The sequence below is a fragment of the Lithobates pipiens genome, unplaced genomic scaffold (genome assembly GCF_037356315.1).
Source record: "Lithobates pipiens isolate NorthernLeopardFrog02 unplaced genomic scaffold, aLitPip1_a1.2 Scaffold_19, whole genome shotgun sequence".
Classification (NCBI taxonomy): domain Eukaryota; kingdom Metazoa; phylum Chordata; class Amphibia; order Anura; family Ranidae; genus Lithobates; species Lithobates pipiens.
Genome location: NW_027507764.1, coordinates 69332392 through 69346939, shown reverse-complemented (window position 1 = coordinate 69346939; position 14548 = coordinate 69332392). Strand labels below are relative to the sequence as shown.

Sequence of the window (14548 nt, the reverse complement as noted above, 5' to 3'; positions counted from 1 at the left end):
GCATATTGAAGATTTTAAACAATTAGGATCATCGTTTTCCATGGAACCAACCTCTGTTGGATGTTTACCCACTGTTTAAATCATAATCATAAAAGAAAAGAGTGGATGATGCTAGTGTGAACACGGACTTTGCTTACTTATTACAAGGGCACTATATATATATATTTCAGTGGTTGTAGGAGGAAAGTGGAAAGGATCGGTCCCTGTATATGACGCCACCATCACCGCCCTTCCGGTCCTAGTGTAAAACAGAATGTGACAGGGAGGCGGCACGGGCCCCCTGAAACATGGGGCAGAGTTGACATTGCGACCCCTGAGCTACACCAGTGGTTGAAGGTGTGTGATAAAAACACGTCTCAATTATGGGGGTTTTACCCCCCTCCCCCAAACCGCAAATGTAAACAAGCCCTTACTGTCCTGAGCCCCCTATAATGCTGCTTTCACACTGATGTGCTACAGGTTACCTGCACCACAGGTGCAGCACAGTGCACATGCAGCTTTCCTTCTATATCTTGCAGATGTGGTGCACTTTCTGAAAGCTCCTGCATTCAGACGTTTTGGCGCACTTTCAAAAAGCACACCAAACCCGCAGGATCTAATAATAGAATAGTGCTGCACCAGCCGATCAGTGTGAAAGCAGCCTAATAATAGTTAGCCTTTTATAGATGCTAATATGCTTATTGTAAAAGCCCAGTGTATGTGTCTATTACACTGACCACCTTTTCCAATTCCAGCTTCTGCTGACATCGCTCTCCAGGCTGCTAGAAAGGTCCCAGACAAAGTGGACTTGGTATCACTCTACCTGGGACAGGATCTGGTGCTACAGAGGAAGCATCAGCTTATGTGGCTCCTGCTCCCTCCGCGGCCACCAGTTTCCTCCATGGTTGCTGCCAGATAAATGCTCTGGGATGACCCATTGATCACGATTGGGTCTTGCCAACCCACAGTTCCAGAGCATGGTTATGCACGTTTCTCAATTAAGGTCACGGGCGCCATCTGAGGGCTCTGAGTCAGTGGCGGCTATTGCTCCATCGGTTGGGGGGGGGGTGGGGGGTTGGGGGTTGGGGCGGCATACAGACTTGACCATGGACCCCCACCCCCATTGTATCAGCCCACATCACACATACCTCCCCCTCCCCCCACCGTCGCCAGCTCACTCACCCTCTGCTGACAGGTGGAGTCTTCCCCCCTCAGTCTCTTCCATTGGTCCGGCTTCCCATGCGTCTCCTTGGCTGTACATCTCCTCCCACCTCATAGGCCAATAGGATAGCTTCTCCTTTCGACCAATCAGGAAACAGGTCTCATGACCCACATCCTGATTGGCAGGGAGGAGATTCAGTGTGAATATAGTGAATTTTCATTAGCTATTGTCACACAACTGGGTGGGCTTGGAGCGCAGGGCTCTGCGCCCCAAGCCCACCTTTTTGAAGAAGCCTATTAGAGCCTCTGGCTCTAATCATGTGCTAAAAAAAAACAAAAAAAAACACACCCCCCTTGCTGGAATTCATGCATCCGGTAACCTGCATGTACATTATGGGGCGGACGCATGGATGGGGGGGGGGGGCAGCGGCGCCTGTGTACCCCTAATGGATGGGCCAACCACTGCTCAGAGTGCCACGAGTTGAGCATCCCAGTTTACTGTTTACCTTGGATTGACCATTTTGGGAACATTTAAATCGGTGACTTTAGTTATGCACAGCAAATGTTTTATACATAAGCACCCCCCCCCCAGTTTTTTTTTAAAGAAGGTTGCCTCTTTAAATATGGGTGATTGACTCTGCTGTACTAAATTCCCAAGCAATGTTGTCAGCCATGCCCAAGTTCCCTCTTCAGGACTACAAAACACCATTTATGTTATGGAGATGAGTGGGTGTTCTATAGTTTAGAGGGGAGAACTCAGGCAGGGCTGATAAAACAGCAATAAGTACAGAAAGCTCAGAAAAGCCAAAACTTGCACAGGGGCCCAGGTATGTTAAACTCGGCAACTATGTTTTAGCCACCTATGCAATGACAAAACGGCTAGCTGTTTGTCTTTTTTCACTGTATGATGATGTCCTATGAACTACAGTGCCTTGAAAAAATGATTCATACCCCTTGAAATTTTCCACATTTTGTCACGTTACACCCAAAAAGTAAATCAATTTTATTGGGATTTTATGTCATAGACCAACACAAAGTTGCACATAATTGTCAAGTGGAAGGAAAATGATAAATGGTTTTCATAATTTTTTTACAAATAAATATGTGAAAAGTGTGGCGTGCATTTGTATGTAGTCATTACTTTATAGAACCACCTTTTGCTGCAAGTCTTTTTGGGGATGTCTCTACCATCTTTGCATATCTAGAGAGGGAAATTTTTGCCCATTCTTCTTTGCAAAATAGCTCAAGCTCTGTCAGATTGGATGGAGAGCATCTGTGAACAGCAATTTTCAAGTCTTGCCACAGATTCTCAATTGGATTTAGGTCTGGACTTTGACTGGGCCATTCTAACCCATGAATATGCTTTGATCTAAACCATTCCATTATAGCTCTGGCTGTATGTTTAGAGTCATTGTCCTGCTGGATTTGGCTCCATCTTCCCATCAACTCCGACTAACTTACTTGTCCCTGCTGAAGAAAAGTATACCCACAACATGATGCTGCCACCACCGTGTTTCATGGAGGGGATGGTGTGTTCAGGGTGATATACATTGTTAGTTTTCCGCCACACATAGCGTTTTGCTTTTAGGCCAAAAAGTTAAATTTTGGTCTCATCTGACCAGAGCACCTTCTTCCACATGTTTGCTGTGTCCCCCACATGGCTTCTCACAAACTGCAAACAGGACTTCTTATGGCTTTCTTTCAACAATGTCTTTCTTCTTGCCACTCTTCCATAAAGGCCAGATTTGTGGAGGGCACGACTAATAGTTGTCCTGTGGACAGATTCTCCCACCTGAGCTGTGCAGCTCCTCCAGAGTTACCATGGGCCTCTTGGCTGCTTCTCTAATTAATGCTCTCCTTGCCCGGCCTGTCAGTTTGATTGGACGGCCATCTCTTGGTAGGTTTGCAGTTGTGCCATACGCTTTCCATTTTCCAATGATGTATTGAACAATGCTCTGTGAGGTGTTCAAAGCTTGGGATATTTTTTTATAACCTAACCCTGCTTTAAACTTTTCAGCAACTTTATCCCTGATCTGTCTGTTGTGTTCCTTGGCCTTCATGATCCTGTTTGTTCACTAAGGTTCTCTAACAAACCTCTGGGGGCTTCACAGAACAGCTGTATTTATATTGAGATTAAATTACACACAAGTGGACTCTATTTACTAATTAATTAGGTGACTTCTGAAGGAAATTGGTTCCACTCGATTTTAGTTAGGGGTATCAGCGTAAAGGGGGCTGAATACAAATGCACGCCACACTTTTCAGATATTTGTAAAAAAAAATTGAGAACCATTTATCATTTTCCTTCCACTTCACAGCTATGTGCCACTTTGTCCATCACATAAAATCCCAATAAAATACATTTACGTTTTTGGTTCTACCATGACAAACCATGGCACTGTATATTACCGAATAAACGTCAAAGATTTGCAGTATAGTCTTACCTGCAGTAATACAACAGCAGACACAACAGGACCAAGAGGATGAATGCAATCCCTCCTAGTATGGCCAAGAGGAAGAGAGTATGGTAACTTGTAATGTCCGGTGTCACCACTGGATCTAAAAAGCAAAGCCCAAAAAAATGATGAATATTTATAAACCTTACAACATTTTGTTAACATTCAAAACTCTATGTATGATGTATATTGCATAGTTACATTGGTCCAGCTTGGCACAACATAAGCATATCTCATACCTGACAGGCTGCTCTGGAAAATGACAATCATTGTACTAATCAGAGCTACTACAGTGATCATTGCCACCTTCTGGGTCCTGTGCTGAGAGCAGCTTCCATTCTGCATACAGAACACAGGGGGCGCTCCCTCAGCACCGCCACCATACTCGTCACTGCATCCCTACCAAAATACTAATTTCCTGGTTGGTATGGTGACCAACTAGCTATGACACGGTGTCAAGTAGTGGGGCGTCATCTTCCATGACATGTAGAAGTTATCGTGCGATTTTACAGACACCCAAATAATTTCTACAAAAAAAAAAAAAAAAAGCTGCATAAGGAATTGTATTTCTGTCCATCCAGTTTAAAGATTTACACAGCTCTGCCACACAGCACAACCCTGCTTGGCAGGGCATTAGACCCGTTTCCAACTTTTTCAGCCTTTAAGAAAAACTTGTTTGACAGGTTTTGTTGCACACGCAAACTGTGATTGGACAGTAAAAAAAAAGAAGCAGAAAACGAATGAGCTCATCTCTGTTCTCTCTTAGTACATGAGCACTGCAGCACAACTGACAGATTCCTTATGCCGCTTTTCCTTCTCCCAGTCCGAGCTCTGCTATACCGGGGTTTCTAGGGAATACCAAGTCAAATTCAGGTACTTTCATTGCTTACATTAACCACTTGTTGACCGCAATACCCATCTATACGCTGTGGTCTACAAGCGGTTTACCGGGATTATGCCTGAAGATGTCAGCCATAATCCCAGTACCTTCTTTTTCAGCAGGCAGCCAGCTTTCCCATAAAACTGGTCCAAGCGGCTCAAGAGCTGCTGGAATGGTTTCTGAAACAACCCCCCCAGCCCCCCCCCGCTTCCGTAGCTCGCCGGTGTTTCGTGGGGCTGTTTCTGCCTGTTCGCCCGAGACGCAATCCAAAGGTGTGGCCAGCTGCTCCCATAGGCGATCAAAGAGTTAACGCTCTTTGATTGCCTCTATGGCCTTGGAGGACCGGAGCGACATCATGACTCTTACAGGCCTGGAAGAGAATATATATTTTTTTGAAAGTGAAAGATCAAAAAATTAACTTTTTTTTGGGATCGCTTGCTTTTAAGGTTTTTTTTTTTTTTTTTTTAAATCCCAGATCTCTCGATAAAGAGGACCTGTCATCCTTATTTCTATTACAAGGGATGTGTACACTCCTTGTAATAGGAATAAAAGTGATAAAAAAATAAACACATGCCCAAGTCGCACACACATATGTAAACGGTATTTGAACCACACATGTAAGGTATCGCCGCAAGGCAGAGGGACTGGCAGGAACACCAGGGATGTCACATATAGGAAGCAATACAAAGAGAACAGGAGCCTTTCTCATACAAGTACATGGTACAGCAGCCACATCTCAGGAGATATGAAATGTTGGGTTTACAAATTCTTCAATTAACACAGAGGTAAATTCATCTTTTTTATATCTGTCTGGAGTTGAGCTAATATGATGTCACATAAGCTCTTTTTTTGCTTCATTTTAAAAACCAAAGCTTTCTGGACCCATATTAGAATTTAAATGGCTGGATGTAGACCAACTTGCATCCATCTACATCAGCAGGGGTGGACTGACAACTCATGGGGCTCCCAGGCAATCAGAGATTATGGGGCCACACAGTATACACAAACTATACAATCACACAGTATACACAGTCCTGTTTCTATTGCCTGAGAAGGTACCGGAGAGGTGGGGCAGCTATAATCTCTGCATTTTAAGACCAAAAGGATGTCGGCAAGGGACATTTCAAAGACAGATGTAAAAAAAAAAAAAAAAAAAACAGATTTTTACATACTGTCCCTGGTTTTACTGAGGCTGGCAACCCTGATGGGGCCCCCAGGCAGTGCCCGAGTGGCCGAATGGTCAGTACGCCCCTGTACATCAGACTACCTCCAATCTGTTACGTTTAGGTCCGTACAAATGGAGAGAGATGTAGAACTTTTTTTCTCTATACACCTGGTTGGACTCGGAGGTATGCGGATCACAATGGAACGCAAGTCTGTTTACATCTGGCTCTCCATAACCACTTGCCGACCACCTAACTGGAAAAATACATCATCTGACATTTTAATACCAGGGTTATGGTTGCAGCTAGATGCCATAACCCCAATATCATTTTTTTCCTCAGGTGCCAGTCTTTCTGATAAAACTACTCAGAGCGGCACATTCGCTGCTGGATCACTTTTACAAGCAGTGGGAGGAGTCGCCCTCCTCCCCTCCTGCCACCAGTTCTAAAAGTGATCCAGCAGTGAATGCCCAGCTTAGAGCACTTCTATTACAAAGTTTGGTGGTTCCTAGGCTTACTTGGGTGATCGGCAGCTCTGGGAACCGATCTGGCACTGGCTGGGCACAGAGGAGCGAAGGAACGATGGCCTCTGCTCATCTCTATGGCCTAGGAGGACTACAGACTGCTGGTGAGACTTGTAGTTCCACAGAAGTGATTCCACCTACTCACAGGCAGCACACAGCTGAACTCTAGGATTTGCTATTCCCTGTGCTATAAAGTCAGTACTGTATTACACCTACTAATAAGGAGGAAGTGTCACAAGTACCATATATATCTTCAGTTAACAGGTACCAGCGCATCATTTATTCTATGGTTTGCTTTCTCTTGGATTACAAATACTGCAGTTTAAAAGTACAGACTGGCTGAAGAAACCTGATGACAAGGAAATTTTATCATCTTTTACAAAGCGTCATGGTTCTACTTTGTAGTCGTGACATTGAATTACAACCTAGGGGGAGCGTGTGTGTGTGTGTGTGTGTGTGCCGGTGGGAAAGTGTTTAACCACTTCAGCCCCGGACCATTTTGCTGGCCAAAGACCAGACCACTTTTTGTGATTTGGCACTGCGTCGCTTTAACTGACAATTGCGCGGTCATGCGACGTGGCTCCCAAACAAAATTGACGGCCTTTTTTTCCCCACAAACAGAGCTTTCTTTTGGTGGTATTTGATCACCTCTGCGGTTTTTATTTTTTGCGCTATAAACAAAAATAGAGCGTCAATTTTGAAAAAAACACATTTTTTTTTAACTTTTTGTTATAATAAATATCCCCCAAAAATATATAAAAAAAACTTTTCCCTCAGTTTAGGCCAATACGTATTCTTCTACATATTTTTGGTAAAAAATAAATAAATAAATAAATCGCAATAAGCGATTATTGATTGGTTTGCGCAAAAGTTATAGCGTTTACACAATAGGGGATAGTTTTATGGCATTTTTATAAAAAAAAAATTTTTTTTACTAGTAATGGCGGCAATCAGCGATTTTTATTGTGACTGCGACATTATGGCGGACACATTGGACAATTTTGTCACGTTTTTGGGACCATTGTCATTTATACAGCAATCACTGCTATACAAATGCACCGATTCCTGTGTAAATGACACTGGCAGTGGAGGGGTTAACCAGTGGAATTGCAGTGTTAGTTACCAAAAATATGTAGAAGAATATGTATCGGCGTAAACTGAGGGAAATTTTTTTTTATATATATTTTTGGGGGGATATTATAACAAAAAGTAAAACACAATGCCTTTTTTTCAAAATTATCGCTCTATTTTTGTTTATAGTGCAAAAAATAAAAACCGCAGAGGTGATCAAATACCACCAAAAGAAAGCTCTATTTGTGGGGAAAAAAGTACGTCAATTTTGTTTGGGAGCCACGTCGCACGACTGTGCAATCGTCAGTTAAATCGATGCAGTGCCGAATCGCAAAAAGTGGTCTGGTTTTAAGCCAGCAAAATGGTCCGGCCTGAAAGTGGTTAATATAGGTCTTTGAGAATATTGGGCATGTGTCCCATTATACCCCTAACCATATAAATTATATATATATATATATATATATATATATATATATATATATATATATATATATATATATATATATATATATATATATATATATATATATATATACACATACACATACACACACACACACACACACACACACACACACACCCCCTCCACGTGGATTATTAAATCCACAGTTTCATATTCGTATTATTGTTATCAACTGTCATTTATTGTTTAGATTTGTTCACATTGTTCCTTGTGATTGATACCCACTTTAGTAAATTTTGAGTGGTTAATTGATATTCTGTGTGTGTCTCTATTACTACTACAGGTGAAGGGATGAGATCCAGGGCTATGGTAAATATATTTTATGGGTTGTCATTACTGTGTTTCTCTCTATTGCTGGGTCCCATACTAATATTACCAAGCAGGTGTGCCAGAGGGGTTGAGAGGCAGGGTGTTAAATGTGAATTAAATGTTCATTAACAGCTCCTGCAGGGGTAGTGCTATACACACACACACACACACACACCCATACATACACACCCATACATACACCCCCCCCCCCCCAAATCATTCTCTGCAGCCATTACCTTTTGTACCCCCACCCCCTCCCTTTAGAAAGCAAGCTCTATGAGCAGGGCCCTCCTGTACATTTTGTATTGTACTGTAATTGTGTTGCCCCCCCTATACATTGTAAAGCGCTGCGTAAACTGTTGGCGCTATATAAATCGTGAATAATAATAATAATTTATATACACACACACACACATTATATATATATATATACAGTGGTGTGAAAAAGTGTTTGCCCCCTTCCTCATTTCCTGTTCCTTTGCATGTTTGTCACACTTAAGTGTTTCGGAACATCAAACCAATTTAAATAATAGTCAAGGACAACACAAGTAAACACAAAATGCAATTTGTAAATGAAGGTGATTATTATTAAAGGTGAAAAAAAATCCAAACCATCATGGCCCTGTGTGAAAAAGTGATTGCCCCCTTGTTAAAACATACTATAAATGTGGTTGTCCACACCTGAGTTCAATTTCTCTAGCCACACCCAGGCCTGATTATTGCCACACCTGTTCACAATCAAGGCATCACTTAAATAGGAGCTGCTTGACACAGTAAGGTCCACCAGAAGATCCTTAAAAGCTACACATCATGCCGAGACCCAAAGGAATTCAGGAACAATTGAGAAAGAAAGTAATTGAGATCTATCAGTCTGGAAAGGGTTATAAAGCCATTTCCAAAGCTTTGGGAATCCAGCGAACCACAGTGAGAGCCATTATCCACAAATGGCGAAGACATGGAACAGTGGTGAACCTTTCTTTTGATGTTCCGAAACACTTAAGTGTGACAAACATGCAAAGGAACAGGAAATGAGGACGGGGGCAAACACTTTTTCACACCACTGTATGTATATATATATATATATATATATATATATATATATATATACATATACACATACACACACACACACACACACACACACATACACACACATACACAGTGGCGCCACTAGAGGGTGGCTTTTGGGGCTATGGGCCCGAGTCTCTGCAGGGGTCCCCAAAGGGAGGGGAGGCTCTCTGGGGACCCTGATGCAAGGGGGAAGCTCTCCGGGGGACCCTGATTTTAATGGGGGGAGGCTCTCTGGGGACCCCGATGTAAAGAGGAGGCTCTCTGGGGACCCCGATGTAAAGAGGAGGCTCTCTGGGGACCCCGATGTAAAGAGGAGGCTCTCTGGGGACCCCGGTGTAAAGAGGGGGGCTCTCTGGGGACCCCGGTGTAAAGAGGGGGGCTCTCTGGGGACCCCGATGTAAAGAGGGGGGCTCTCTGGGGACCCCGATGTACCTGGGGGGCTCTCTGGGGACCCCGATGTACCTGGGGGGCTCTCTGGGGACCCCGATGTACCTGGGGGGCTCTCTGGGGATATACACACACGTTTCTAGCAAAAAATACAGATTTTTACTTGTAAACAAAGAATGTCAGAAAAGGGCCTGGTCTTCAAGTGGATAAATTATAATGGAGCTTTTGATCGGGTCCGCCTGCAAATCTGACAGACAGAGAGACTATTAAAAAAATACCTGGGTGTGACGGAGACATGGCAGCAACCCAATACCCCATCTGTGGGGCAATGTAAGTCCAGGTCAGCTGCTTTCCCTCCTGCCTTATGATGCCAAGGCTGCTCTTTACCCATGCTCCTGAAAAATACAAGCAGGAAAGAAAGGATTTAGAAAGCAATTTCACAGATAAAAGCACGTTGCAGGTCACAGTTCAGCATCATCACTATCTGCGAGTATTCACTTTGTTTTATATTGTTTATTTAGCTCAGAGAGCACAAGATAACTTTCCTTTGCTGCAATTGGCTCTGAGATATAAGCAATTACAATTGTACTCAAATCTCGTTTCCTGCAACTGCCAACCTTGGCCCCACCCCCTGCCCCATGTAAGCTTGCCTATTGGTCAGTTACATGTTAAAGGACCAACAGAAAACTAACGGATGCAGCTTCTATCTCCAGATCAGATCACACAAAGGTATATTTTGACAGCATGTAGAAACATCTTTAAGAAAACACCCAAAAAAGCTAATTGTGTTGCATTTCAATTTATGTATTTACAGCACACGCCTTAACCACGACACTTGCGTGATCATGCAACGCTGTACCGAAATAAAATTTAGAACATTTTTTCCCCCACAAATAGAACTTTCTTTTGGTGGTATTTGATCATCTATTTTTTTGCGCCATAAACAAAAAAAACACCAACAATTTTGAAAAAAAACCCCAAAAAAACAAAAAACACTATTTTTTATAAATGTTATAAAACATATCCAATAATAATAAAAAAAAAAAATCATATTTTTTCATAAATTTGGGTCTAAATGTACTCTGCTACATATTTTTGGTTAAAAAAAAATCCCAATTAGCTTATATTGATTAGTTTGTGCAAAAGTTTTAGCGTCTACAAACTATGGTATATACTGGAATTATTTATTTTCTTTATATCAGTAATGGCAGCAATCAGCGACTTATAGCGGGACTACGATATTGTGGTAGACAATCGAACACCTATTGACACTTTGTGGGAACCAGCGACACTAATACAGTGATCAGTGCTAAAAATATGCAATGCACTGTCACTGTACTAATGACACTGGCTGGGAGTGGGTTAAACACCTACGGTGACCAAAGGGTTAGCGGTGTGTGGTTAGTCAATGTTTTACTGTACTATGTGTACTGCTTTTACTCAGGTAAGTGATGGATTTTATTCCCTGCTTTGCAGAGCAACAGAATGCATCCCCTCCCCCCTGTCGGAATGGAGATTGATTTGTCTGCCTGAAAAACGGCGGGTGCCGGCGGACATCGAGTGCCCAGAAACCGCAAACCGGCTTCTGATGGGAGTTATCACAGCAGAAACGGCACGCCACCCTGTAGCAGTAAATCTGCTATAGGGTGGTCCTTGCCTAGGTTTGCATAGGATTTTTTTTAATTGGTTTTGGATAGAGTGGAGAGAGATTAGAACCCCTGTCAGTTTTTATTGCCGTCTGTGTACCCCATTAGGGAGATTGACCTTCTCCATTTGTCCTGTTCACCGTTATCAAAAATGAAAGAATTGGTGCAGCTGGTGCTCCAAATTTTTTTTTTTTGGGGGGGGATTGAGTGGCGCAAACCAACTGAAAAATCAAAACAAAACCTTAATTGCAGACTCACTGTGCCCAAACGCAGCTACTGTGCCCCATCAAACACTGCTGCTCTAACGATCAAATAGTGGCCAGATCCCCCACCCACTCGCCGCTTGCCTGGCACTTACCCTGTCTGGGTCAGGCAGCGGGTGATGGCAGCAAACATTGGGACCTTGCAATGGCTCCGGTGTCCTCAGTGCCTCTCCTCCCCTCCTCCTGATAGGCATCCAATTGTAGCACCCGTCATTTCAGCCAGTCAGGTGACGGGTAACAGATGCACCTGATTGGCTAAGAGGTGGTTCAGTGTTAGGAAATCGAATAATCATTCGCTTTTATAAACACACCTGGGTGAACTGCGAGTGCAATGCTTTGCGCTCGCAGTTCACCTTTTTTTTAAGCCTATTAGAGCCTATGGCTCTAATCAGGTGCTTCAAGAACACACCCACCCCTCCCCCCCGCTGTAATTCAGGCACCAGACTTCCGAAAAGGGGCCGGATGCCTGAATAGGGGGTGGCTACAGTGGCCATGGATAGATTCATGCAATGCATGAATCTATCCATTATACAAAGAGGGGGTGGCTGGAGAGAGGGGGCAGGACCCTGCGTCCTTAATGGATGCACCGCCATTGACAGGGGGCACCTTTGGACAGCAGTAGTGTCAGACTGGGTGGAGGGTAATGCTAAATAGACTAACAGATTTAGAGACACTAACAAATTGAAGCTAAACTACATCTAATACTGTATAATCAGTTACAACAGTTTTGTTCCTTTTTGGGATAAAGGTTTTACACAAATACATAAACGCTGATCGTTGTAAGCACCCCTGCCGGTGTAAATGGTTTGCACATCCCTCTAACTGATACATCAGCAAAAAAAATAACAGACTTACTTTCTGCCTCAGGGAACGTCAGTCTAAAATAATAACCTAATGTAGCTATCACATCTAAGAACTGGGAAGCTGCAATATAATAAATGTTTGCTTATGGGTTTAATAATATGGCCTCACTAGTCTTATGGATAAAGTAGTGTCTTTTCTTCAAAATAAAATGACAGGTTTACTATATACATTTTTTACTGGCAACTATCACCAGTTCATATGTTTAATCGCCCCTTCTATTGTTGAACTGTTTAATTAAACCGCAAATTTCAATAAACAGAAAACTGTAACCACAAAACTGGCCACTAGATGGCACAGTGGTATAACAAATATGGTATTGCAGCAAAAATATATAAAACATAAAAGTCATTTCTAGGCAAAATTTAGCAAACAGCCACAGAGGGGCCTTTCAATGGTGGACATTTCATCACAGAGCACTGAGGTAGGTAAAAGGAAGGAGTGATTATTCACCCCATAAGCAAAACAATAGTTTTAATTTTAGGGATGGGGGGCTGGGACTGATGGCATAAGGAGAGGTAAATTGTCACAATGAACGTATGATGTGACTCATTGGGGCCGATTTACTAAAACTGGAGAGTGCAAAATCTGGTGCAGCTCTGCACAGAAATCAGCTCCCAGTTTTTTCTGTCAAAGCTTAAAGGGGTTGTAAACCCTCATTTTTTTTTCTCACACTGACCGGCCCCCTAGCCTCCCCGTTTTACTCACCTGAGCCCTGTAATTCCCACGGCGGAGACGCACTCTTCCTCTCTGCCTGGGGTTCTCGGCTCTTGATTGGATAGATTGATAGCAGCGCAGCCATTGGATCCCACTGCTGTCAATCAAATCCAATGACGCGGTGGGCGGGGCCAAGTCCAACATTCTGTGGACACAAATGCTGGACTCGGGAGCGTGCACGCAAGGTAACCCCCCCCCCCGGAGACCGCTTCTCCCAGGGAGTTAACTGATGTGAGGAAGAGCCGCTGGCGGACCCCAGAAGAGGAGGTTCGGGGTGTTCTGTCAAAACGTGTCCGGCCATCGAATAGTGTCCGGCCTGTACTGTGCAGGCGCAGCGCTTGCGCAGTACAGAGGAGAAGGAGACATCGAAAGTCTCCGAAGAAGAACGGCGCCTGTGCACAGAGTCCAGGTGCAAGCCCCACCATCCAAGTGGACATACGGTAACACATAGTAACAGGGCCCCTCACCAAGCTTCAGGCATGGCCTCGCTTCACTCGGCTATTTTTTATTCTAACTCTATGTCAACTTGGATGGTTGGGCTTGAACCTGGACTCAGTGCGCAGGCGCCGTTCATCTTTGGAAACTTTCAGAATGTCCTTGACCTCCGTACTGCGCAAGCGCACTACAGGGCGGACACAATCTGATGGGGGACAGTATTCGACACATCAGGGGCCATACTGTGCAAAACTAACTGCACAGTGTAGATAAGTAGGAAATGTTGGTTATTTATTTTGCACTCTTCATCCCTTGTTGCAAGGGGGGGGGGGGGGGGGGGGGAGTCCCACACAAAAAGGAACCTTTAGGATATATTTCCTTGAGATTAAAAACCGTCATACATTTTTAAAAGCCCAGTGCTGTCTTTGCAAACTGGAAAGGGCTTCAGAATCGTGTAACCTATTCTACTGTAAAAGAGCCCCACAAGATTTATCAAAACAGTCCCAGTCTTCTGCTGGCTCTAGCTTTTGCTGAACACATTGGATTAGGACTACCTAAAGGTGTATGCTGAGAATGAGGGCAGGCGGTCAGAAGTTCTCACAAATGTCACAAGTGGTGTGGCTGATGTCAGGGAATGTCTGGTGGGAAGAAGAATTGTGCATGGAGGCATGCTGTATAGTGAGTATGCATTGTCACCCTAGGACAGGAAGTGTTACTGGAATCATCAGATGGAAAAAAAAAAACCCTGTTAACAGGAAAGCCCCTCTACATGAATACATAATGCATGGATTTGTACCTTTTAAATGTATACTAATATTCAGGGGGCGACCCCCGTCCTTTAAGGGTGCACGGGGCCGCCCCCTCTATACACACCTCCCCCTATATGAGTAATGGATATATTTCGTGCATAGCATGAATCTACCCACGGCTGCTGCACCCACCCCCTATTCTTGCGTCCAGCCCCTTTCAGGATGCCGGACACATGAATTACATTGGCTGGGGGTGTTTTTTTTTGAAGAACCTGATTATGCCTAGCAGGAGGAAAGAAGAGGCACATGGCGGAAGCATGGAGGCCACAGGAGCTGCTGCCTAACCCGCTGCCCGTCCCAAAGTTCGCCGTTGCCTGACCCGATGCCCGTCCCTCAGGTCGCTGCCGTCACCT

At 43.8% G+C, this 14548-nt stretch overlaps 1 protein-coding gene across 1 annotated transcript in view; it reads right to left on the bottom strand.

Moving 5' to 3' along the window:
• Nucleotides 1-14548, bottom strand: part of FAM171A1 (family with sequence similarity 171 member A1) — a 174740-nt gene that overhangs the window by 11100 nt on the left and 149092 nt on the right. The window contains exons 6-7 of the mRNA XM_077490850.1: nucleotides 9743-9859; nucleotides 3585-3699 (exon numbers count right to left, since the gene is read on the bottom strand). Coding sequence (XP_077346976.1) covers nucleotides 3585-3699; nucleotides 9743-9859 — 232 coding nt within the window. The remainder of the gene's footprint in view (nucleotides 1-3584; nucleotides 3700-9742; nucleotides 9860-14548) is intronic.